General features: G+C 43.9%; 1 protein-coding gene across 1 annotated transcript in view; it reads left to right on the top strand.

Annotated features, from left to right (window-relative positions):
- The window catches only part of Wwc2 (WW and C2 domain containing 2), a 158217-nt gene that overhangs the window by 107982 nt on the left and 25884 nt on the right, over positions 1-24351 (top strand). Inside the window, exons 9-16 of the mRNA XM_051182385.1 lie at positions 435-677; positions 6348-6437; positions 6949-7565; positions 11547-11676; positions 12203-12283; positions 12361-12447; positions 15875-16067; positions 18239-18403. Coding sequence (XP_051038342.1) covers positions 435-677; positions 6348-6437; positions 6949-7565; positions 11547-11676; positions 12203-12283; positions 12361-12447; positions 15875-16067; positions 18239-18403 — 1606 coding nt within the window. The remainder of the gene's footprint in view (positions 1-434; positions 678-6347; positions 6438-6948; positions 7566-11546; positions 11677-12202; positions 12284-12360; positions 12448-15874; positions 16068-18238; positions 18404-24351) is intronic.

The raw sequence follows: 24351 nt of genomic DNA, 5'->3' as shown, positions 1-24351 counted from the left end.
AGCAGCCAGAGCTCTTAACTGCTGAGCCATCTCTCCAGCCCCCCCCCCCTTTTTTTTTTTTTTTTTTTTGGTATTGGTGTTTTCCTGCACATATTTCTGTGTTTGGAGTTACAGACAGTTGTGAGCTGCCATGTGGGTTCTGGGAATTGAACCCAGGTCCTTTGGAAGAACAGTAGTTCTCTTAACTACTGAGCCATCTCTCCAGTCCCTGTTTGTTTCTTAATGGAAACTTCTAGCTAGCCCTCCCATGACCTCACACAGATCACAGATGCCTACCTGTGGTCCTCTACTTTAGATGTTTCTGTTCACATGTTCTGGAGTGTGTGGCTGCTGCTTGCCCGCCGGGAAGATGTAGATTGCAGCCCAGACATAGCCTGGGCTCGTATTCCCATTTCCTGGGAGTCCTAAACACGTGTGTCTTGTATGTCTTTTAGCATGGCTAACTTGAAAATTGAACTGTCAAAGTTGGACAGTGAGGCCTGGCCCGGGGCCCTGGACATCGAGAAGGAGAAGCTGATGCTGATCAATGAGAAAGAAGAGCTTTTGAAAGAGCTGCAGTTCATCACCCCGCAGAAACGCACCCGGGACGAGCTAGACCGCCTGGAAGCAGAGCGCCAGCGGCTGGAGGAGGAGCTGATGTCCTCGCGGGGCTTGCCCAGCAGGGCTCTGGCCGAGAGGTGTGGTTGTTTTCTGGGAAAAAGGGTGACTAGAACCTGTGGTTGTGCCTTATGGTGACATTTCCCTGGGTTTGGATATCTTAAATAACTTCTGCTGTCAATGAACTCAGAAACAGTGCAAAACACTTTCCTTTTTGCAGAGCAATAAAGCTCGCCCTCCTCTGTATCTATTAGGAATGTGAAAGTGCTCTTGACAGATGTCTAGTAGCTAAGGAATGTTGACATAAATCAGGAATGTGGTCCATCCCTGAGCAAGTCTGATAGCAATAGCTGTAAACTGTTGTTCTGTGAGGAAGATGATCTGGACTGTTCATACAGCAAGGGAGCCTTCCCTGGTACTGACAAGAAGTCATGTGTTTATTGCTTTTAATTTCAAAAGGAGAGGAACAGACAGCTTGCTCTCTTTGATATCTTAATCAGTTGCAAGATGTTCCCTGAACGTGGCGTATCAGCTGAAACCCGCTTCTGAGACAAACCCGCTTCTGAGACAAAGGCAGTAGTCATTCCAAGCAATCTTCTGATTTTTCTGTGGAAAGGTGTGAGCTGTTTAAAATATGCAGTGCCTCTTGCAGACTGGCAGGAAGGTTAATCAGAGGACATGCATGTCCCTTGGATGTGAACACACCTGCAGCACAGCCTTGTGCTTTCATAGATCTTGTGGCTGCTGCAGCAGTGTACTCATTTGGTGACAAACTGTGGCCCTTCAGAACCAGTGTGCATCATAGACCAGCACGGGAGGGGCAGGTTATGTCCCAGGCAACTAACTGCATGTGTATCCCTAGTGACCTGGAAATAAGTTCAGACATCCATCCAGAACCCAGTTTCTCTTTTCATTCATTCTGTCTCTTGCCTTCTAATCCCTGTTTCTCAATAAATGTCTACAGCTTTAAATGTTAAACTATTTTGAAAGTATGGGAACAGGGATGGGAAGGGGAAAACTTGCCATTTCTGATGAGGTCTTAGCATGTGCATGTTTTGAGTTTAGCCATTTGGGGGAGTCCTGGTGATGCTCCATGTGGCCGCAGCATCCCGGTTGTAGGGACCATGAACAGGTATCCCAAGACAAACCCTCTGCAGACTGCACACATTCCACTAAATTCTCACTGTTGCCTCGTGTCCACTTCTCATCCATCTTCCTTTGCTTGCTCTGTCTAGTGTTGGTAGAAGAGATAGTTCTAGGAGTGAGGAAAATACCCAGGTAACAAGCACCCAAAGGCACAAGAGTAAGGAGAAGGGAAGGGTGACTTTCACTGGTCTGCATTTGTACAATTTCAATTTCCTGCAGACTCGGTAGTGAATGTAATGAAGCAGGCAGCCTTTGTGGGCTCACTGTGTATAACACCAGTGCATTTCACATTGCACACAGTACTTACTAAATACCATGGATAGTTGTTCTCTTGATGTCCAGGACCCCTCGCAGATACCCAAACCACAATGCATCTGTACAAATTGTGTAGTGTTAACAGGAAACACACATGTCTCCTTTTAAGCTTTGAACACTTTCTAGGTTACTTACAATTCATAACACAAAATAAATGTTATGGACATAGCTGTATTACTGTGTAGCTTAGGGAACAATGACAAAGTGAAGGCTCATATGTGATCAATACAAATTCAGGGTTTTCCACGGTTGGTTAGACCATACTTGTCTAATGTGCTAAGTGTAAGTCTCTTATCCTTTGTGGCACATGAGCCTGGAAAAGGCCTCTGATCTTCTGTTCGCTTTGTTAGCAGGAGACAGGGAACGTGTCCATCTTATCCACATTTAAAGGCATGCCATGCTTCCTGCTTGTCTGTTTTATTGGGCATGGTTTGTTCCTGAGTAATTTTTATACTTTGTTTGCACACACATAACGACGGTCAAATTTCTAGTGGCAGGTTGGGACTCAGCAGAATCAGGTACTACATAGTACATATATAAAATAATGATAATATTTAGTGAGAAGCACCCGTGGGGTTTGTGCCATATGGGGAATAGTCTCAGTGTGGTCAGCTGACTTCACCTGCACAGCCCATCTATCATTGACTGATAGCAGCAGGAAGGGATGTGTCTATCTTTTGTTTATGTAATATGCTGATTTTCTGAGTCCTCTGGAAGTCAAGCCACTTGGCATACCAAGCAGGTGCATACAAATGCCCTTTTAGTATCTGTGATCAAGGGCAAATCCCACCACTATGCTACACCGCAAGGGGGAGGGACTCAAATGTTCCTTTCGATCAACCCAGCCCCCCATGCTTGCTCACAGTTCACTTCCACGCCTCCTAAGGAGCAGAGCCTTGAGCTGCGGGAAGCAGACACAGCACTGGAGGGCCTGGCTGTTCCTGCTGATGTTTTGTTTTCTGTCCCATCGCACTCCCTCACCTTTTGCTAGTCCTTGTCCCCCCATCCCTGCTTCCTACGATGTAAACTTATTTTTGCTAGTTGCTCCGATCCTTGAACCTTAGTAAGTAAGAGCCTACCCCTCTGAGCCACATCCCCGAGGTGGTAGAGCAGGTGGTGGCCAGCAACACCCTAGGAAGGAGAATTCAGTTTTCATCATCGAGCACATGGTCAACACCAGACTCTCGCTTTCTTCTTAGTGCTGACATAATCGATGAAAGCTCGCTGCTGCCTTGCCTCAAGCTTTTCTGCTTCCCATCCTGTTGTGGGTTCATTATTTCAGGGGTGAACTCAAACTGTGGTCTCCAAAGACACTAAATGCACATGAATTCTCAGGCACCCCGTGTCTATCCCATGCTGCCACTGTATTGCAATAGCCTTGAACCCCACAGCAGTGGCACACATCTCCCTCTAGTGGTAATAGAGCCAATCTGCACAAGCCAGAGCTGTCCATTGATCAAAAGAGAAACTGCTGAACCAACCCCTTCATACTCTCCCCCACAGCATTGACATTCCATAAGCTGTGGTTTCCTGTGGCAGACAGATCTTTGCTGCTTCACACAAATTCCAAGGGCTCACCCAGAAATCATTAGTATGCCTGAATTACTTAAAAGTTTTTGCTAAGGCATCTGGAGATTATTTAAAAGAAATGGGCCGGGCACATGAATGCCATCTGTTTTTATTTTTTAATAGAAAAGAGACTGCTTTGCTGTATCAATGGTATATGTGCTTTCTCAAGTGCAAAGTTGTGAGTTCAGGAGACACAGTGCCTCTCTCCCTCCAAATGCTGAGGTAGAGACAGGAAGAGATGATGGCCTGATGTATTGCCAAGGACAGCTTGAAAGGCAGTGAAGAGAAACAGGATGGATACAGGGTGGAGGTTACTCTTTATGAGCCCCTTTCTCTCTGAGGAAAAAAGGTCAGGACTTGGAAGGAACGTAGAGAGCCAAGCTCAGGAAGAGGACCATGTTCATAATCCCAGGGCATGGAGGACCTTGTCACCTACAGTCTGAGGAAGACTTCCAGCTGCCCTCCACTGACAAGGCTTAATGATTACATTAAGGGCAGAAGCTGCTGCCCCCACTATGGGATTTCTGTGGCTTTTTACCATTCCTTTATCAGCCTTCTAGTGACACCAGCAAGAAGTTTGTATAGAGGAGCAAGGAAGAGCAAATGCCCGCCTTCTAGGGTCTTAGTGTCATTTGTGGGAACTTGTGACCAAGGACACTTTGGAGATGGCTCAGTCGAGTGTCTACTCTGTATGCACGAGGGACAGACTTTGGAGCCAGAGACCTGCATTTACAAAATTAAAAAGCCAAGCATGGCTACAAGTGTCTGCATTCCTAGTGGACCCTGCAAAGGTGGACCCTGGGGACTGACTAGCCAATCCATGAGTGCCAGGTTCAGTGAACCCAGTGTCTGAAGAGGTGACTCATTGGTTAAGACCACACAGAGTCGGTTCCTAGCACCCACATGGGTGGTTCACAAGTGGCTGTAACTCCAGCCCTAGGGGGTGGGGGATCTGACACCCTCTTTTTCTCCACAGGCAATGTATGCATGTGGTACACAGACATGCATGCAGACAAAACAGCCATACACGTAAAATAAATAAGGTAGAAAATGATCTTCAAAAGATACCAGGCATCAACATCAACTTCTGGTGTGTACACACACACACACACACACACACACTCACAAACACACCACACAGGCACACACATGCGCATGCATGAACACACACACAAACCATGCACATGCATGTGTGCATACACACCGGAGAGTACACATGAGCACAAAAGCCATGCACCAGTAGTTGAGAGACAGCCTGCAGGAGCTGTCACAGCAACCCCTGAGCATCATCATGGCCTTGAGAACAGAGGGTGCCATCCTCCTTGATGTGATTTCAGAGCCCCTTGGAATGTGAGGAGGTATCTTTGTATTAGTAAAAGTGATATTTAGTTTGAAAATATTACGTATTTCTGGAGTATTTCACCTGTTACTAGAGATACATGTTTTGGCAGTATTTGGGGGTTGCCCCCGGACCCTTGTGTCTCCTTCTGATTGAGTTCATCTCTATTTTTCTTTCCGATTGAGTTGATTTGTTTGAGAGATTTAAAAAAAAATAGACTGCACTTCGTAAAAATGAAGTTATAAAAGTTATGAAAGAGTTCCAGAAAATGGCAAGAATTACTTTTTAATTGTAATATGTAATGGGAAACTGTGTTGTTGACACATCAAAGGGATAGGTACCTATAAATAAAATGAGTACATCCCCTCACTACCCAAGATATGCATACAATTTCAAAGTCTTTGGAAATTGGGGGTACGTTCTTTTTCTTTAAAGCAAAGCAATGTGGTTAATTGTATATATCACCACCACGCAGGGCTGTGAACAAATGGGATTGTTCTGAGGGCTGTAGACCACTTTCCCATGCCTTACTCCGTTTGATCCCTTTAACAGCCTTATCAGGTAGACAGAAGGATTGTAATCACCATTCACAGAAGAGAAAGGTGAGCCCCGCTAGCCCCTGGCTTTACCGAAGGTTACTGGGCTCACAAACAGCAAATCCCAGACTGGGCACTGGGCACTGCCTTTCCTGGATGACATGACGTATCAGGCCTCTCAGCTGATGCGATTTGTGCAGGCACTAAGCTTTTCCTTGGATGTGTGACCTATTTTGAAACATTTTTGTTTTAAGATAAAATTCTCCAGTATTCTAACTGTGTGATAATCTGCTTCAGATGATGAGGCAGGATGGAGCCAGGGACTTCTTGCTGAAAATGTAATGGCAGGCTACCTTGTGGTAGCATCTTTCCCAATGTTAAACCTCCCAGGAAATTAGCATTGGAGTGTTCATCATTAAATGCTGTGTTACAACAGCACTTGCTAAACTCAGTACTTCAGGTGACCTTTTACATATCTCTATTATTGCTGCCTAGTGTTTTTCAAATGAGAAGCCAGCCTACAGTTATGCTTAGGCTTTTGCTGTATTCCACATTGCTGCTGTTTTCTCCACGACTAGGGCCAAATCATTTACCAACCTAAGAAAAGTTTACACTGTCAACATTTTAAAGCTTTCCTGGCTTTGGCACTGGATATAACCCATCCAGATTCATTTATCATGGCTGTAAAGCTTTGCCTCTTGTCTGTTTTCTCTTTATCAAGTTTGCCCAGGTGTGTCCCTCTTACATACTATGCCGGGATACTGAAGTTTTCTGTTGTTTAGCTTTGGTTTCTACATTATTTGGAAATTAATGTCTGTTTTTTTTTTTTTAATTTCCTTTCCTAGATTAAAATTAGAAGAGAAAAGAAAAGAGCTGCTACAGAAACTTGAAGAAACTACTAAGTTAACTACTTATTTGTATTCACAACTTAAAAGGTAAGCTTGTCAGGTCCTTGCAGGGAAATGTACCACAGCACCCAGGCAAGTCCTGGTTCCTTGTTGGTTGGTTTTAGCTGCTTAAAGTAAGCATACAAGTTATGCCCAATCAATTAATGTTTAAATTACCAAAATATTTTGGAGACCTGGTCTCTCTGTATAGCCCTGTCTGTCCTGGAGCTGACTATGTAGACCAGGCTGGCCTTGAACTCAGAGACTCTTCTTCCTCTGCCTCTAAAGTGTTGGGATTAAAGGTGTGTACCTCCACTCCTGGCCATGTGTCCTGTGTTGTTTAAAGACCAGAATTGCTGAGGTGTGTGAGAGCCAGGTTGCTAATATTAATGAGTGAGTAGGGGAATGGTTGTTCTGCCAGTGAGTTCCTCTGCCCAGGCCAGAGATTTAACTCCTGGGCACCATTGTTTCTATTCCCTTCCTGTCTGAAGGAGGCAGTGTGCACTGTCGCTGTGCTTCGCGGAGAGTGCCAATTTTACAGTGTCCCGTTCTTCCCCAGCCTCTCCTCCAGCACACTGTCCATGTCGTCTGGAAGCAGTCTGGGGTCCCTGACATCCAGTCGGGGCTCTCTGAACACCTCCAGCAGAGGGTCCCTCAACTCCCTCAGTTCCAGTGAACTCTACTACACCAGCCAGGGCGATTCGATGGATGCAGACTATCAATGTAAACTGGACTTCCTTCTTCAAGAGAAGGGCAGCTACATCCCTTCTGGACCCATCACCACCATTCACGAAAATGAGGTGGTCAAGTCTCCCAGCCAGCCTGAGCAGAGTGGGCTGTGTGGGGTGGCGGCTGCAGCAAGCAGCCACACTCCGCCACTGACCGAGGCCTCCAAGTCAGTGGCGTCCCTCTCCTCCAGGTCCTCTCTTTCGTCCTTGTCCCCTCCTGGTTCTCCTCTGGTCTTGGACAGCACATTTCCAGTGTCTTCACACGACACCCCTCTGCACCAGTTCACTGTTGACTTTGAGGACTGTGGATTGAGTAGCCACTTCGCTGATATTGGCCTTGGCGAAAATCAGGTCTTGCTGGATTCGGATTCAGGAGCATCCCAGTCTCTCTTGGAGGACAAAGACCTTGATGAATGCACAGGGCAGTTGCTATATGAAGGAACAACAGGTGAGTGTAGATCTTTGCTTCCCCCCGCCCCTTAGGTCACTCTTTCCACATATAAAGGAAAGATGGCTCAGAGGTTGAGAGTAGTGGCTGCTCTTCCAGAGGTCCTGGGTTCAATTCTCAGCAACCACATGGTGGCTCACAGCCATCTATAATGAGATCTGGCACCCTCCTCTGGTGTGCAGAACACTGTATACACAACAAATAAATCTTTAAAGAATGGGTATGGTTCCCTCCTCATTCTCCAGGGTGTTCATTTAAAGAGCATTTATTCTATATGTAGACTTTTTTTCTCTGTCAAATAAAAATTGCCATTCCAGACAGGGGACATAGTTACAGCTCAGTGGTAGACAGCTTGCCTCATGAGTACAAGGCCCTGGATTCAATATCCCGGTACCACATAATGAAAACAGGGGCTGAGGAGATGGTGTGAGGTCTGCCAGGTGCTTGCTGTGCAAGTATGAAGGTCAAAATTTAGATCCCCATCGCCAATGGAAAAGCCGCTGTGACAGCTCACACCTGTGATTCCAGAGCCAGGGAGGCAGAGGTAGGAGGGTTCCCAGGGTTTTCTGGTCAGACAACTGAATCTGATCTGCTGAACTCCAGGTTTTGTCCCCAAAAGATGGAGAGTTACTGAGGAAGACACCAGTGTCAACTGCTAGCCTAGACATACAAGCACCTGTGTACACAAATGTGTACGTGCATACACTCAAAATATTGCCTTTCTATTTAATAGACTCAACCATCGGTGCCTGCTCTGTAGTCCAGGGGTTCTCTGTGGGTGGTAGATATCCAGGCTGTATTTTATGGGCAGTACACACTTCCACCTGGTGTCTGGTTCAGAAATAGCAAAGAACTTTCTTTTTAAAATTGCCCTGAACAGATGAAAACAAAGTCAATTAGCATATTGGCTAATTAGCGCAAAGGTTCAGTGTTTAGCTTGCTTGGGGAGTTCTATATAAACAGTTCTTGGTGTATGTCAGACTCCTCTCCTTTCTGCCCCAGTTACTTGGTGGCTGTAGTCCAGTGTCCGGAGTTGGTCTGCCATCTGCTGGCTGCTCTCCCAGCTGCAGGTCCAGGAAGAGATGGGCTGATGCTGAGTCTGGAATGAGCACAGTGTTTATTAACCTTGCTTTCCTCTGCATTGAGGAAGCTTGAAGTGCAGCGAGTCCTGTGTTCTGGGGATAGTCCATTCTATAGCTAGCTTGAAGCAAGGTGGGAATCGAACTTTCTACTCGTGCCAGAACATCCTGTTCAGCCAGCATGTGTCAGTGTGTCCCACACCATGTGCAAAAAACCCTGTCCTTGCTGTTTTAAGGCGTGTTTTTATTTGTGTACACAGGTGTAGGAATTTTAAGTATTAGCTGATTGGTCGATTGAGATTTTTAAAGATGTAGATGAATACAACTTGATTTAGGGGTTTCTTATGCTGAATAATGAAGTGCTGTGTTCTCATCAGTGGCGGGAGCAGAAATGGAGTGGATGAGACCTTCCTACAGTCTGTATGCCCTCTATCAGAGATGTGCCAACATCACAGGCCATTCTGTTAAAATATGGCACCCACTCACACAAAAGAGCGCATGGGAGACGTAACCATAATGGCTCCCTGCACCAGAGAGCCGCTGGGCTCCACTGGGCCGTGAGAAGAAGTACCACGGAGCAGTGCCTGCACTCCATTCACTTGCCTCTTTGGCTGTTCTGGTGAGCGAGCACACTATCCCTGTCATGTAGACCCATTCCTCATCTGCACAGTCACCCTCACAGAGTGCGAGACCATGAATGGCAGTCTGTGGTAAGTGGTGGCCTGTGTAGGGAAGGGGGCCATCGACACGGGTGTGCCCACTCGCTCCACACCACGCTGCAATGTGGGGGAAGAAGCAGAGCACATTTGTGGTCGGGCCATCCTTGCTTTTTGCTTTCTAGGGCATGACACTTGTTGAGCATCCTTTATGTATTTGCAATATTTTCTAGTGAATGTTTCTCAACATCCTGTCAGATGGCAAACCCAGTACCCAATAACAGATGCTCAGAAAGCAGGAGGGTCCCCAAAACTTCAGCACAAGGACTGTCACCTAATGATCCTGATCCCCCAGTTATACAGGCATGGTGGCTCAACGGCTACCGAGGTCCTAATACTGGAGTTTGCTTGCAGCTCTGTTGATGACTTTGTGGCTGGAAACAGGTGCCTGGAGGAAGTTCCCATGAAACCAGTTTTGTTTTGTTTTGTTTTAAAACCTTTTATGTGTTACACAACACTGTTATTAAAAAGGTACTGTAGGCCTGGCTGTGGCTCAGTGGCAAAGGCTTGCCTAGGACATCTGATGTCCTGGGTTCCATGTCAGGTACTGGGAAAAATCCACATGGGCTTTGTGTGCGGTTACCTTTCAGTTTCCTGTCTGAGAAGAGCGGAATGCATGTGTCTTAACCGTTGAGGCCCCGGGAACATCTTCCCACCCCTTAAAGGGAGGGAGCACTTAGAAGGACACTGTCTTAACATCCTAGGGCCTTCCACAGGTGAAGCCCAGTCTATTCTCTAAGACAGTTTTCTCTCAGCACCAATCCCTGCAGCCGGCTGACAGAAACCAAGCTGGAATTAGCTATGAAGTCTTCCCACAGTCAGTCTCTGTCATTGTCAAAGTCAGTTTCCAGACTGCTGCGGTAATTCCTGGGGGTAATCAATAAATCATGTCATCACCTTCACCCCTCACAAAGGGGGGTGGGCAAAGAGAAGGCACTTCATCATCAAGGGAAAAGCATTCTCACTGCCAGAAATAAAAGAGAAAATGCAGCAATCAATCCTGTAATCTGAAGCCTTAAAACTTAAACATCTTAACAGGATGTAAAGTCACGACTCAGAGGGGGGCCGCAATGCATAGCAATACTGCTCCTCCGGCTCACTACCAGGCGGATGAAAGAAACTCGGCGCTAGGCGGGCTTGCAGCTTATTACAGTACAGAGCACAGCTTTAAGTGAATGCTCCTTGCTCCCTGCAGGATGCTGGCATATGAATATGAGTTAGAGATAAAAGTTAAGTGGTAGCTGTAAAGAGTCAGCAGCACAAAAAAAAGTTTTGGGGTTTTTGTTGTTTTTTTTTTTTTTTTTGGTATTAGCTGGTGAAAATCCATCTAAATCAAAGTGGTTTTCTCTTTCATTTCTGTTAGAAGACTGGCACAAGAGAAGGGAGAAAGGGACCTGTAGACAAACGTGGGAAGCACCTCTCCTCTGTGGACTTGCTCGACAGTGTTTGATGGGGGCGCACGGTTGCTTAGGCAGAGTTTGTAGTGGTTCATGGGAGCTTGAAGCAAAGAAGCAGAGGGTAATGGGGAATTATTATCCCTTGTCTTAAAATATTTTAGGGCAAGGACCTGTGAGATGAGTCAGTGCATTGAGGTATTTGCATCCAAGACTGACAACCTGGATTCCATCACACATGATGATGGAAGGAGAGAGTTGCCTCTTGCAGGTTGTCCTCTTTACCTCCACATGTCCATCTCACGCACGCACGCACGCATGCACGCACGCACTACACTTAGGTATTTTTTATTGTTTTTTTAGTTGGTGGGCAGAATGGGCTTGAGAGCTGGCTCAGTAGGAGCACTTGATGCTCTTACAGAGAACTGGAGTTCAGTTCCTAGGACCCACATGTTGGCTCACAATTACCTGTAACTCCAGACCTGGGAAATCCATCGCTGTTTTCTGGCCTCCATGGGTACTGCAGGCAACAGTGCATTTATAAAAATGTAGGCAAAACATTCAATACACTTAAACTCTTTTTAAAAGTCATTTTTTAGACCAAAGCAAAAACAGTTTTTTTTCTAAGCAACCAAACCCCAGAGCCTCTGAATCCCAGGGTCTTCTCTCACCCAACTTGTTAATATGGGGGGGTAACTCTTGACTTTAAGAAGGAAGTTGTACTTTGGGCTTCTATGGTGTGAGTACTTTACACTTTTCTCACTATTGAGGCTATCACTTTCTCCACCTTAGATATGGAAAAGTCGTTACCCAAAAGAGGAGGAATCCACCTGCGTGGGAACAAAACTGCATGTGTGTCAGCTGCTGCCTCTGATGAATCTGTGGCTGGGGACAGTGGAGTCTACGAAGCGTCCATGAAACAGTAAGGAATCTACAGGGGCACACTCAGTCCCCTGCATGCCAGCCAGGCCCATGCATACTGTAAGGTGTGGTCCCCTGCATGCCTGCCAGCCAGGCTCATGCGTACTGTAAAGTGTGGTCCCCCACCAGAAACATCCTGCCAGCTGTGGAAATGACGGGCAGGTGGGTGTACTCAAGGCAGCTGTTCTGAGATTTCAGACACTGCTATTTCTAGGAATTTTGGTGATTGGCCAATGCTTATTTGACACATGAAGTACCTTGTTTAGATATCTGAAAGCTCTTGAGGTAGTGGGATAACCTCACGGGGCTCAGGAAAGCCAGACGTCACAAAGTTTGTTCCCTAAGCTCAAAGTCTGACTCTTGATAGACTTGAAGAAGCCTGAATCAGCAGCTCCCACAGGGGTCAGTTCCACAGAAGTGGGATAGAAGGGCTGCTAATTCAGTTTCCCTTCAAAACGAGAGAAGGCAAAGAGGAGCTATAACAATGAATTTTCCTGTTAACTGACCGCTCACCTGCTCCTGCATAGGCCTGGCGAAGTGGAGGACGCTCCCTATAGTGAAGAGGATGTCTCTGTTGTGGAGACCGCCCAGGTGCAGATAGGACTCAGGTAAGCCAGTGAGGGTGGGGGAGGTGCCTGGCCAGTGGCTGTGGTTACCACACTTGATTCATTGTCTCTTTTGACAGATATGATACAAAAAGTTCAAGTTTCATGGTGATTATAGCACAACTCCGAAATCTTCATGCCTTCTTGATACCTCATTCTTCAAAAGTGTAAGTAATGTCAGTAAAAAACAAACAGAAACCAAATTTCTCTCTACAATAATTCCATGTGTGATGAAACAGTTCATCAAAATGAAGACATGGCGAGAGGGTGGGCAACTCAAAAGATGGCTTAGTGGGTGAGCGTTCTTGCTGTTCTTCCAGGGGACCCAAATTTGTTTCCCTAGCATCCACATTGGCCAGCGCCCAGTCGCCTGTAACTACCCTTTTCTGACCTCTGCAGATGCACATAGTTCAAAACAAAATAGGTCATTTTTTTTTTTTTTAAACCGAAGAGATGGGGAGAAGTAGCCAGGCCATCGTGTCTGAAACAATAGTAGGTAAAGATGAAGAGGGACGTGTGAGAAAAGAAGGTCGTTATTCAGGTGGCTGTTACTAAGGTTAGGACTTTATATATAGCTCCTTTCTTAGACCAGAGGCTGTGTAAAGAATGAAGTCAAGTGATTACTATGCTGTTTATTAAGAAGTAAAATCTGTGCATAGTTACTATAGAACAGAATGGAGACTCCTAACTGGGTCACCTGCTGCTACACCAGCTACTCCTGCTTCCTCGGTCCAAAAGGACACATGCGTCCCTTCTCTCCACCTTATCTTTTGGTCACATCACTCCCAATAAATAAAAACTCCACCCTTTGGACTAAACCATTCCTTTCCATGGCTATCGGACCAGTGACACAATTGCCATAATAGCTGTGTTGGGGCCTGATTGCTGGAAATATGGTTTCAATTTTTATTATTGCATAGTAGTCACTCCTATTGGTTTGGAGAACTCTTTCTGATATCATACTTGGCTATGTAGTGATGACATGTAGCATTACCACAGAAACATTTTATTCTACATGAAGAAGCATGTTTTCACACTCCATGTTCACTTCCAGTGACCAGTGATGTCTCAGTTACAGTCATATCACCGAAGTGGTGACGAAATTCTCCACTGCCCACTGCCCATTGGGTCATTTCCCAAGAGAGCTGTTTGCTCAGCTCTCTGTCACCAGTCCCCCCTAGAGCCAGGCTCAGCATCTCTCTAAGAAGGGCACGTGGCTGTGTGACACAGAATACTTGTCTGCCTGGTCTGAACTTTCCTGGGCTGTAGTAGCATTTTCTTAAGGTCATACAGAACCCTGAATAATGGCACTGCCGAAAGGCTCCACCACACACAATATTCTGAAATGTTCGTTAGTTCCAACATTTTGAGGGTTTTGTTGTTCTTTATTTATCTTTAGTTTTCCTTCTTTTCTCTCTTTTTTTTTTTACACTTAAACTTCATTATTTAAAAAAATTACAAATAATAAAAAAAAAAAACACATGCACCAATCAAAATTTACCAGACCCAAATACTACATAATAACTCCGTGACCTTCTAGGCAGTTAGAGAAACCATGCAGAAAAGAAGCTGTGGGGCTTCACATTGGGTTTCATACTTTCTGTATTGAAAATATTTTTATGCCCTTAGCCACCCACCAAAATGAAAAGTCCATAGCGGAGTTAGAACTTATCTGTCCTCTCTGATGAGTCATGTTCCTTGCGTGCACACAGCCCTTCCTCTTCCCTTAATATTTACTTTTCTGCTAGTTAGGCTATGCCCACTTGTACATTTGTTTGCATATATCATATATTGGTTAGTTTCTGCATATGATCTCACTTAACACTATATAGTCTAAGTCCATCCATCTTCCTAAAAATTTTGTGATTTAATTTTTCTTTAGAGCTGAATAGTTAGCTGTTCATCAGCACATGAGTGGATAATAAAAAGTGGCATATGTGTGTGTGTGTGTGTGTACTATTCATCTCTAAAGAAAAATTATTTTAGTTTTTTTGAGACAAGATCTCATATATTTCAAGCTAGCCTCAAACACCTGATCCTCCTGTCTCTACTTCCCAAATGCTGGGATTAAGGCCATGGGGCCACCATGCCTGGCTCTAAACTTCATTTTACTACTAATTATGACAAAGTAATGTTGGCCCTCAGGTGGTTGGTAATAGCACAATGTTTCTTGGAGTGGCTCTCAGCTTGTGGCTCTGGTTGGCAACTGCTCTTATCTGTAGTTCCTTTGCCTTCAATCCTCGTCCTCTCTCTCCTCCTCCCCCTTCTTAATATTTATTTATTTTTATTTTATGTATGGGGTGTTTTTCCTGCATTTATGTCTGTGTAGCACAGGCATACCCGATACACACACAGGCCAGAAGAGGGCATTGATCTCTGGAACTGGAGTCACAGTTGGTTGTGAGCAGCCGCGTAGGTGCTAGGAGCGGAACTGAGGTCCTCTGGGAAAGCAGCTAATGCTTTCATCACTGAGGCACCTCTCCAGCTCCTGCCTTCACTTCTGTACCCCATTAGCTCAGCCCTGTTTGATGTGGAAACGTCTTGAGATGAGCCAAACAGATCATGGGTATAGAATAGCCGAAACCCAGAGGCTGAAGGAACAGACAGCCCTGCCTTCCATTTCCGATGCCGACGTGAAAGCAGAGGGGAAATAAGACCCTCTTCTCCTGAGCTCACAGTCCTCTGGGGCAGCTGAGCCCTTCATCAGCCAGTACTGGAGCTTTAGTGCTGAATCTTTGTAACCAATGTTGATATAAAATGAAAAATAACATGACATTTTTAGTTATGGGCATGAATTTACAGATTTCCTAACTAGGAAAAAAAAGGCATATTTTAAAATCTCAACTAGACAAGAATGGGAAGTGGGGAGATTTAGTGGATTGCTCTTTCTGAATTAGGAGGACTCTGCCTCAGGCTGCTTCGGGAAACTGGGAGTCTTCATAGACTGTCACATAAACTCCCTGAGGAGCAGAGGCACACTGGGAATCATTGCTGCTTTACACTTGCTTTTGCGTCTACACAGCATGAGACCCTTCTGCGAGCTGTCCCGTCTGTGCCTCCGGAGATGCTAGACAATGATATTTTGGAACTGCCACTTCATCTGTTTTCCATCTTGTTAACAATATGCTCCTTAGCCTTTCTTTGTCTCTGGTAGGGTAATATATTCTGTTCGTAGGCTTGTTCGTCAACAATCTCTTGTTTGATGCTGTTGATGGAGGTTCTTGGAGAGAAAAACCCACATTAGTGTGTCCCCGCCTCCCCTGGCTCAGAGACAATTTACTTTTGAGTTGATGTACCTGGGGAGAGAGGGTCAGCCCGCAGCTCTTACCCATCACTTCCCGACTGCGCCTTTGCCGCAGTCCAATGATGAGGGCAGCCCGGATTTTTCGTGTTTAGGGGGCCAATGGGCACGCGTGGGGTAAGAATGGGGTGTCTGTAGCTGCTCGTGGATCCATTGTTTCAGCGGCACTACCTTCTGATCATGCGCTCCAAGCTTCCTCATTTTCTCTCTTTTGCAGCTAATTGCAGATGATTGCTGCAGATCCACTGTAATTGAAGTCCCTGTGAGATTCATTCTGTTCTTGTTCTTCGCAGGTATTTTAGGGTTGCTGTGCTTCCCTCCTCGGCTGATGTTAGCTGTCTGTTTCGAACAAAAGTCCATCCTCCCTCGGAATCTGTGCTGTACAATGACGTGTCCAGGGTGGCCATTTCTCAGGCAGCCCTGCAGCAGAAGACCCTGAGAGTCGATCTCTGCTCTGTCAGTAAACACCACAGGGAAGAATGCCTGGTAAGCACCTTTGTAATTGCTCCCAAGAAACACTGTGGTCTCTATTCTGAAAAGTAGTTTTCTTCTTACTGCTTTGCCAGCAACAGCCCTGCTTTTGTTTTAAAACGTTTGTTTATCTGGGTGTGGGTGTGTTCATGTGCCTCACACATGTGAGGATGAAAAGGTGACTCAGGGAATTAGTTCTCTGCTGTCACCACGTAGGTTCTGAGGCTAAAACACAAGTCACCTGGCTTGGTGGCTGCTGCACCATCTTACAGGAGGTCTTTCTAGAATGTTTTCCCTCTCATTCCAGATTTTTAAATCAGCTTATAAATGGTGTTCTGTAAAGCTTGACTTTCCAGTCCTCTTCTTTGAGTATGGGAGAACTTTTGAGGTTCCCAGTGCTAAATGGGTATGTGGAGGGTTTTCTATACTCAGCTGCTTTAAACCCTGAACAGTGCCATGGAAGCTGGATGATAGAAAACTTGATTCCCTGGGCTGGAGAGATGGCTCAGAGGTTAAGAGCACTGACTGCCCTTCCAGAGGTCCTGAGTTCAATTCCCAGCAACCACATGGTGGCTCACAAACATCTGTAATGAGATCTGGTACCCTCTTCTGGCATTCAGGCAAAACATACACAGTATACATTATAAATATTTAAAAAGAAAATTTGATTCCTTCCATTTTGGGGTAAACCACTACACAAAGTAGGTTATCATAGCAGATGATGGAGTTTGGTACCAAAAAAAAATCCCATCCCATTCATTGATACAAACTGAAATTAAGCAAGGCTCTAAGTATATGGTTCCTGTATTCAGCCCATCTGCCTTTCCATTGTGTTAGAGCATCTAGACAGTTATTACTGTTTAGAACAATGTGATTAAATGTGATGAGTGATAGGAAATTTTCATACTTAACTAACACAGTTAGGTGGCTGTCTCCCTCCAAGTGGCCTGCTTAAATGCAGGCATCCAGACAGGAGCCCACATGGTCAGAAATAGCTGTTTCTCTATGATCCTGTAGGAGACATTTAATTATGACCAGCCAGAAAAGGACAGTAGTTTTCCTTTATTTAAAAAAAAAAAATGCTGTCTCAAAATAAATCTAGAATGACACCAACATGGCTCTGTTAGGACAGGCGTTGGTACAGTAGATACCATGCTTGCTATGTGTCAAAGGTTCCAGTAGCATTACCAAAGGTGCCGATCGGTGCTTCACAGAAACAGTGGAGTTAAACCCTGGCTGTGGCTAGATGGGCTCCAGAGTCACTTTTATCTGTTTGTCTTTCTTTCTTTTTTTTTTTTTTTTTTTTTTTTTTTTTGCTTTCTAGTGACCCATGGACACACACACACCCCTCTAGCTACATTCTCATTCAAGAACAAGAGTATCAATCTTTAAACTCCTTTCTGCATAACAATGTGTTGTCATAATCAAGTCATTCTTCTGACATTTTTTTTAATTCCATTTAAATATAATTCCACATTTAGAAAAAGTTGCACATTTAGTCATTGGGGAAGTTAGTTGGGAAAATTTAACATTACAAGGTAATCCCAGGAAAATTTAATGTTACAAAGTAGTCCCAGGATGGGCATTTCAGTTGTGCATTATTTCTTACTGAGCTATAACTGAAGATATCAATATGCCCAGATTTTAAAACCCCACCAGTTCAGAGTAGGGGAGATGAACCCTTGAATTAAGTGTTTGCTGCCCCAGCATGAAATCTGGGTCCAGATCACAGCACCCAAGTAAAAGCGGGTCTCAGTTGTGCATGCCTTAACCACAGCATCGGGGTAGAGGCCAGTGGATAATAGGGCCTTTTCTCCAGATTCTGTGAGACACCCTGTCTATCATAAATAAATAAATAAATAAATAAATAAATAAATAAATAAATAAATAAATAAATAGTGGAGAAGATTGAGGAAAATATCTCAGTGTCATCCTCTGACCACTGCACATACATGTGTACACACATGAAAGCACACACACACACTCAAGCACATGTAGGTGCACATAAGCACATACACAGTGCACAAGCCCACAGGCACAAACACACAGCCAGTGCTTTATGTCACCAATAGTGTGTTCGTTCTGCTTTACAAGCTCGCCCAGTCATCTTTTGTGTTACCAGAGAGGACGAATGCTAATTTAAACATTCCATTTCTCTCTCTCTCTTTTTTTTCCATTTCCTGTAGGCTGGGACTCAGATCAGCCTGGCAGATTTACCATTTTCCAATGAGATTTTCATGCTGTGGTATAATTTACTTCCTTCCAAGCAAACGCCTTGCAAAAAGAATGAAGAAGAAAGCGAGGAGCCTGTAGTTCAATCCAACGAGCCAGAACTAGATTCTATAGACTTGGTGAGTCACAACTGGAAAAGAGTGGCTGAGAGGCAGTCATGCAATGTGGGCGACAAATTGCAGAAGACAGCAGGCCCTGCTGTCATTCATGAGTTTTTCCTCCTCCTCTCTCAGCCCCTCTTTGTTCCCAGCATCCCAAGAAAAATCATTTCCAGCTTAGATTCTAGTAGAAGTTACGAAGGCATCATGCCACCTCCCATAAAAATGATTTTTTAATGCTTTGTATTTTGTTTTTCGAGACAGGGTTTCACTATATAACAGCCTTGGCTGTCCTGGAACTCACTCTGTAAACCAGGCTGGCCTTGAATTTACAGAGCTCCACCTGCCTCTGCCTCGTATGTGCTGGGATTAAAGGTATGAGCCACCACCCCTGGCTGGAGGCTTGAGTAGAGTAGGAGAAGCCCTTATACCTGTGACCAATCACTGTCACCTCTTCCCTGCTCTGTAAGTTTGCTTATTCTGCTTATCATATGCTTTCATATAAAGGAAAGTGTGCAAGGTTTGCTCTGCGTCCACTCATTTCTTTCACTCAGCATGGTAGTATCAAGGTCTTCTATGGGCACAGCTAGTGTTTCCTTCCTTCCTTCTTCCAGAGAGTGTTCTAGTGCAGATGTCCCACTGTTGGCTTTGCACTCCTCCGCTCATATGCATCTCAATGGTCTCTACCTTTTGACTACTGTGAATGATGCCAGTGTGAAAACTTGTGCCCTGGTACTTGTGTGACTGTACTCACCAGGATGCATAGTAATTATGCTTAATGATTTGAAGTATTGCAACCTGACTTCCTGTTATATAGAGTAGCTGCCTTTTTATTATTGACATAAAAAAGTGTGTGGGGGGGAGAAGGGGAGAGGAAGGGAGGGACAGAAGGAGGGAGGAAAGGAGACAGGCAGGGAGGAAGTGTCAGAGCCTTACTATGAAGCCCAGGCTGGCCTACAGCATGTTATACAGAACAGGCTAGCCTCTAACTTTGCAATCCTCCTGCCTCAGGTTTTCTGGGTGCTGAGATTATAAGTGTGTGCCACCATACTCAGATTTTATCTGCAGAGTTGTTCCCCCCCCCCTCCCCATTTTGCAAGGTGTCTTTTCATTGTCTTGTTAGCAGCACGGAGGTTTATAGCTTAGATGCAAATGCACCTTGTCTCCCTCCCATCCTCGCCTTGGCTTCTTTTGTTCTGTTGATGTCTTATCTAAGACTAGCTTAGTCACATAGAGATTCCCCCAAGGTAGTCCTTATGAATCTTAGTCTTATATCTAGACTTATATCTAGACTTTATTAACCAATGCTAAAGCAATGGTTAATAAAACCATTTGGGTTATTTACAAGGCCTGTGCCTGGGGGGGGGGGGTGTCCAGTTCATTCTTTTGTGTGTGGATGTGTAGTTGCTTTTCCCAGAGCTTCCCACTGTTGGGATTCCAAGAGAATGCTATGCAAGCTTGGATCTTCATGCTCTCAACACAACACTTGCCCAACAGAGCTGGCTTCCCAGCCCTCTTGCCACCCCCTTCAGTATTGTGCAATATGTTGTGGCCAAGGCACACGGGCAAGAAATCCATGTGACCAAAAGGAAATAGTAACCTGTAGTTCCAATAGAGACAGAGACAAGCAGATCCCTGGGGTTCCCTGTCCAGCCAGCCTTAACTACTTGGCAAGCCACAGGCCAAGAAGAGACTTTGTCTCAAAACAAAGCTAACCCCACCGAGGTCCTGTAAGGAATGACAGCCAGGGCTGTCCTTTAACTCCATGAGCACTCGCACACGGGGGGAAAATGCACACACACACAAGGGAGGTAAAAGCAGACATCTCTATCTTCTTACAGATTTTTAAATGTGTGTGTGTGTCTGTCCACCAACATCATGCACTCATGAGTGCATGGTACCTGTGGAGACCAGAAGACATCAGATCCCCTGCAGTGGTGAGCATGCTAGGGATTTGACTCAGGTTCACCCTCTCTGGAAGAGCAGCAAGCTCTCAGCCACTGAGCATGGCTCCAGCCCCCCTTGCTCCTAATTTTAGAGGGAACTTTTCACCATAAAATGATGGTTTTCAGACATTCAGACATTGAGGAAGACTTTTTTTAACCTAGATACCTGAGTATTTTTTTTTTAATGCTTTTTTGTTTGTTTGCTTGTTTTGGTACCTATGTCTTTTTAGGAACATAATCATTTCATGAGAGGTCATATTGATTGGTTCATGTATAACGGTTCATGTTTTCTCATGATTGAGTTCATATATGAAAAGTTGTGGAGAGGTTCAGTTATTAGAAGCTAGGCACATAACCTGACTCCACCATGTTCATTTAGAAACTCAGCGTTGGAGAGACTTCAGACCTCAATATTTTTCATCATCGGGCCAACTACAGGTTTGCGTATTTCTGAAGAACCAACTTGGATTTTACTTGCCATGAATTTACTCCTAGTGTGCTATCCCCTTTCTTCTGCTTGCTCTAGGCTTCTTGCTCTAGGATTATGTTGCCCTTCATTCTTAAAGGCGGAAAGTTAGGCTCCTGGTTGATGCCTTCCTTTTGTAAGGTAATCCTGACAGCTCTGCTTAAACATCCCAGACATCTCTCTCTATGTTTTCTCAACTGCCATGTGATCTCCTTAAACTTTGCTTGTTTAGGAAGGTTAATTTCTGCATATTTCTTTATTTCTCATATTCCCTTCTGTTGCTAGTTTTCAATTTCATCCCAGTCTGACCAAAAAGCCACACTTAGCATGCATGAATTTACCGAAGCCATATTTGTGGTCTAGTATATTCCAAAGTATGTCCACTTGAGAGAAAAATACTTGTTCAGAGTGTTCTACAGATGTTTGTTAGTTCTGTCTGGTTTATAGCGCTGCTACACAAATTTTATTGCACTTTTTTTTTTCTTCTTCTAATTTCTATCTCTGGTTTATTTGTGGGAAAGGGCAATGGAGGGATTTATAACAAAGTGCACAAATCTTACCCAGTCTGAATTTATTGCAAAGCAATGGCGCCTATGTAACTGTGACCCACATCCAGTGGGTTGCCATCGCCTCACAATCTTTCCTTGTGTCCCTTCCCTGCTGTCACCACACTCTCCTAAAGGTCACTTCCCCCATCCCTTGTGTCTGTCTCACATAACTTTGAAGTTGATGTTTGAAGTCTGCTCCTTATGTCTGGCATCTTGTGAAATTCACTTGTTACTCTGTATTACGGCTCATTCACTGTCATTGTTAGACAATATTTTATCATATAATTGTATCTCAATGCATCTGTTCTATTGCTGCTGAACATCTGCATTGTTACTAATTTGGGGCCTATTGTAGCACTGCTATTAATCTGCACATATAGTTGATAAAACTACTTGTGTCTTCTCACTTCCACTGTTTTGCTGTGTGCTTAGATTTTTAATTTTCACTTCCTTGATTATAACATGCATACCACCAAATGGGTGTTGTCTTTTGTAAAGTGTATATTCTAGTTTTTAATTCCTTTTATTTGTTCTTGTAGTTTGATCGAAATCTGTGTGTTTGGAAATGAATATTTTAAAAATAAATATATAACAGGTGTCTGTTACTTTCTGTGACTTACCTTTTCTGTTTTTTTTTTTTTTTTTTTCATAATGTCATCTTTGGGTGAGGGGAACAGTTTTAATGAGACTTTGCTTGTCAGTTTTTCCCTTTATGCTCCACCCGTACTTTCCTTTTAAGGACTGTTTGCCTCCAGGATGTGAGGATTTTTGTTTGTTTTGGGTTTTTTGTTTTGGTGTTTTTCAAGACAGTATTTCTCTGTGTCTCCTTGGGTGTCCTGGAACTTGCTGTGTAGATGAGACTGGCTTTGAACTCACAGAGATCTGCCTGTCTGTGCCTCCTGAGTGCTGGGATTAAAGGTGTGTATCATCATCACCCGGCTGAGATTAGTTTTTTCCTTGTGATGTTATCATCACTTTGGCATTTAGGTTTTGCAGGCTTCATTGTGTTTTGGGAAATAGTTGTTTTCTACTGACTGCAGAAACAGCTGTAATTAGATATTTCAATAAAAATGTAAAATTTGACAAATACCCGGGTAAGAATGCACAAATTACTGATTTCAAGAATAAGAAAAATGAGGAAGCCCTTGTACATGTGAAAGAATAATGAAGTACATCATGCCAATTTTAAAAATGTATCAGTGACGTAACCAGGGCTCTGCAAGAGAAGTAGCCCTTCATAAAAGTCAGGTGACAGCTTATAGAATTGCCCCAGAATCTACATGCCCTGTTTTGAGTTAACCTGAAGGACACTGAGGCTTTGGGCTTGGATCCCAGTTGCAAAGGCTATTTGTAAATTAAAGGGTCAGTTTCTTTACTAGCACAAGGCTGGTCTGGTTTTTCTCTACTTGCTGTAGGTTTTGCTTTTCACCGAATTTGTCTATTTAATCTATTTTTATCATCATCATTATTATTGTGGCAATTCTGGAGACAAACCCAGGGCCACATGCATGCTTGCCAAGCCCCCTGCTGCTCTCTGGGACTAACAGCCCTACCCAGCATGAGTCAGTCATAGAACCTTATTGTCCTTCCATACCCGCAAGGACGTTTTTTTATCCCTGATATTGGCAGTCTGCGGCCTTTTTAAGCTCTCTTACCAGAGACTTGTCAATTTATAAATTTTGAATATAATTTTGATCTTCTGATCTTCAATATTGTGTGTGTGTGTGTGTGTGTGTGTGTGTGTGTTTACTGTTCTCATTGCCACTGTCACCTTATTATTTCTTCAAACCCACCACTTGGGGTTTAATCTGGGACTCATTTTCTTCTTGAGACGGATGCTTAGATAGCTGCTTTGTTGCATTGCATTTGGGGCTGGAAATGTTTTTTTACAAGTGTGGTGTGACAGAATTGTCATGAATTTAAAACACTTTGCAATCTCCATTGTGACTTCTTTATTAATTATAAAATTTTAAAGGATATTTATGAATGACTAGGTGGCTGGAGAGTTTTACTCTGTTGCTGGTTTCTAGTTTTATTTTACTGTCTTCAGAGAATCAAACATGTACCATTTGGCCATGCTTGCTTTTTGGTGTAGGGTGTGGTATGTTTGGGATAAACATTACATTTCTTTGCTGAGAATGTTTGTTTTGCTGTCAGGTTGTTAATTTTGTTTTTAGAGTTTCTTACCTGTAGTGGTTTTTTGATTTGCCACTTTATTGTTTACTGACAGGGATATTATATGTCATTAACCCATGATAGCACTAATTATATTTTGCCTTCTTAGTTCCAAAGTTTTTTTCATGTCTGTGTTAATAGGTGAATATAAATTTAGCCTTAAATTGTATCTTTGTGCCTAGCTGGCCTTTTGTTATGATGAACTATCTCTACCTCCAATAACACCTTGTGTTTTAAAGTCTACTTTGTCTGATAGTGGCAAAGCTGTGTATGTCTTTTTTTTTAATGTACATCTACATGGTTTATTATTTTTCCATTGTTTTCCTTTCAAGCTTTTTATTATTTAAGATGCTATATTTGAAAACAGCATATAGTTGGTGTTGGTTTATTGCCCGGCCAGTATCTTTATTTTTTAATTGAAATGGTTGGTGCAGTAATCTATTCACATACTTGAATTTGCTTTATAGTTTGTTGTTGTGGCTATTATTAGCCTCATCTTTGTCCCCCCCCCCCCCAAGCCCCTAATTCTTTTGAGTTAATTCAAGTTTTTAAATTTACTTTTCCTTCCCATCCCATCACCAGTAATACAGCTCCCCGCCCGCCATCCCGTATTTGGCAGATGTGTTCCCAGACCCACTAGTGGATGTGTTGCACTACAGACAGCACCAACCCCTCCGAGTGCCCTGTGCACTGTGTGTGTATTCCCATACAGCTACAAGGCTTCCCTGCCTTCCATTTCCAGACACTGTGGCTGTAATTTTTTTGCAGTTCAAAATGTGACAGCAAAATCAGCATATGTGTTTTTTCTTCTTCTTCTTCTTCTTCTTCTTCTTC

This window comes from Phodopus roborovskii, unplaced genomic scaffold (assembly GCF_943737965.1).
Source record: "Phodopus roborovskii unplaced genomic scaffold, PHOROB, whole genome shotgun sequence".
Taxonomy (NCBI): Eukaryota; Metazoa; Chordata; class Mammalia; order Rodentia; family Cricetidae; genus Phodopus; species Phodopus roborovskii.
The sequence above is the reverse complement of the archived record's forward strand: the minus strand, read 5'-3'. Positions and strand labels throughout refer to the sequence as shown.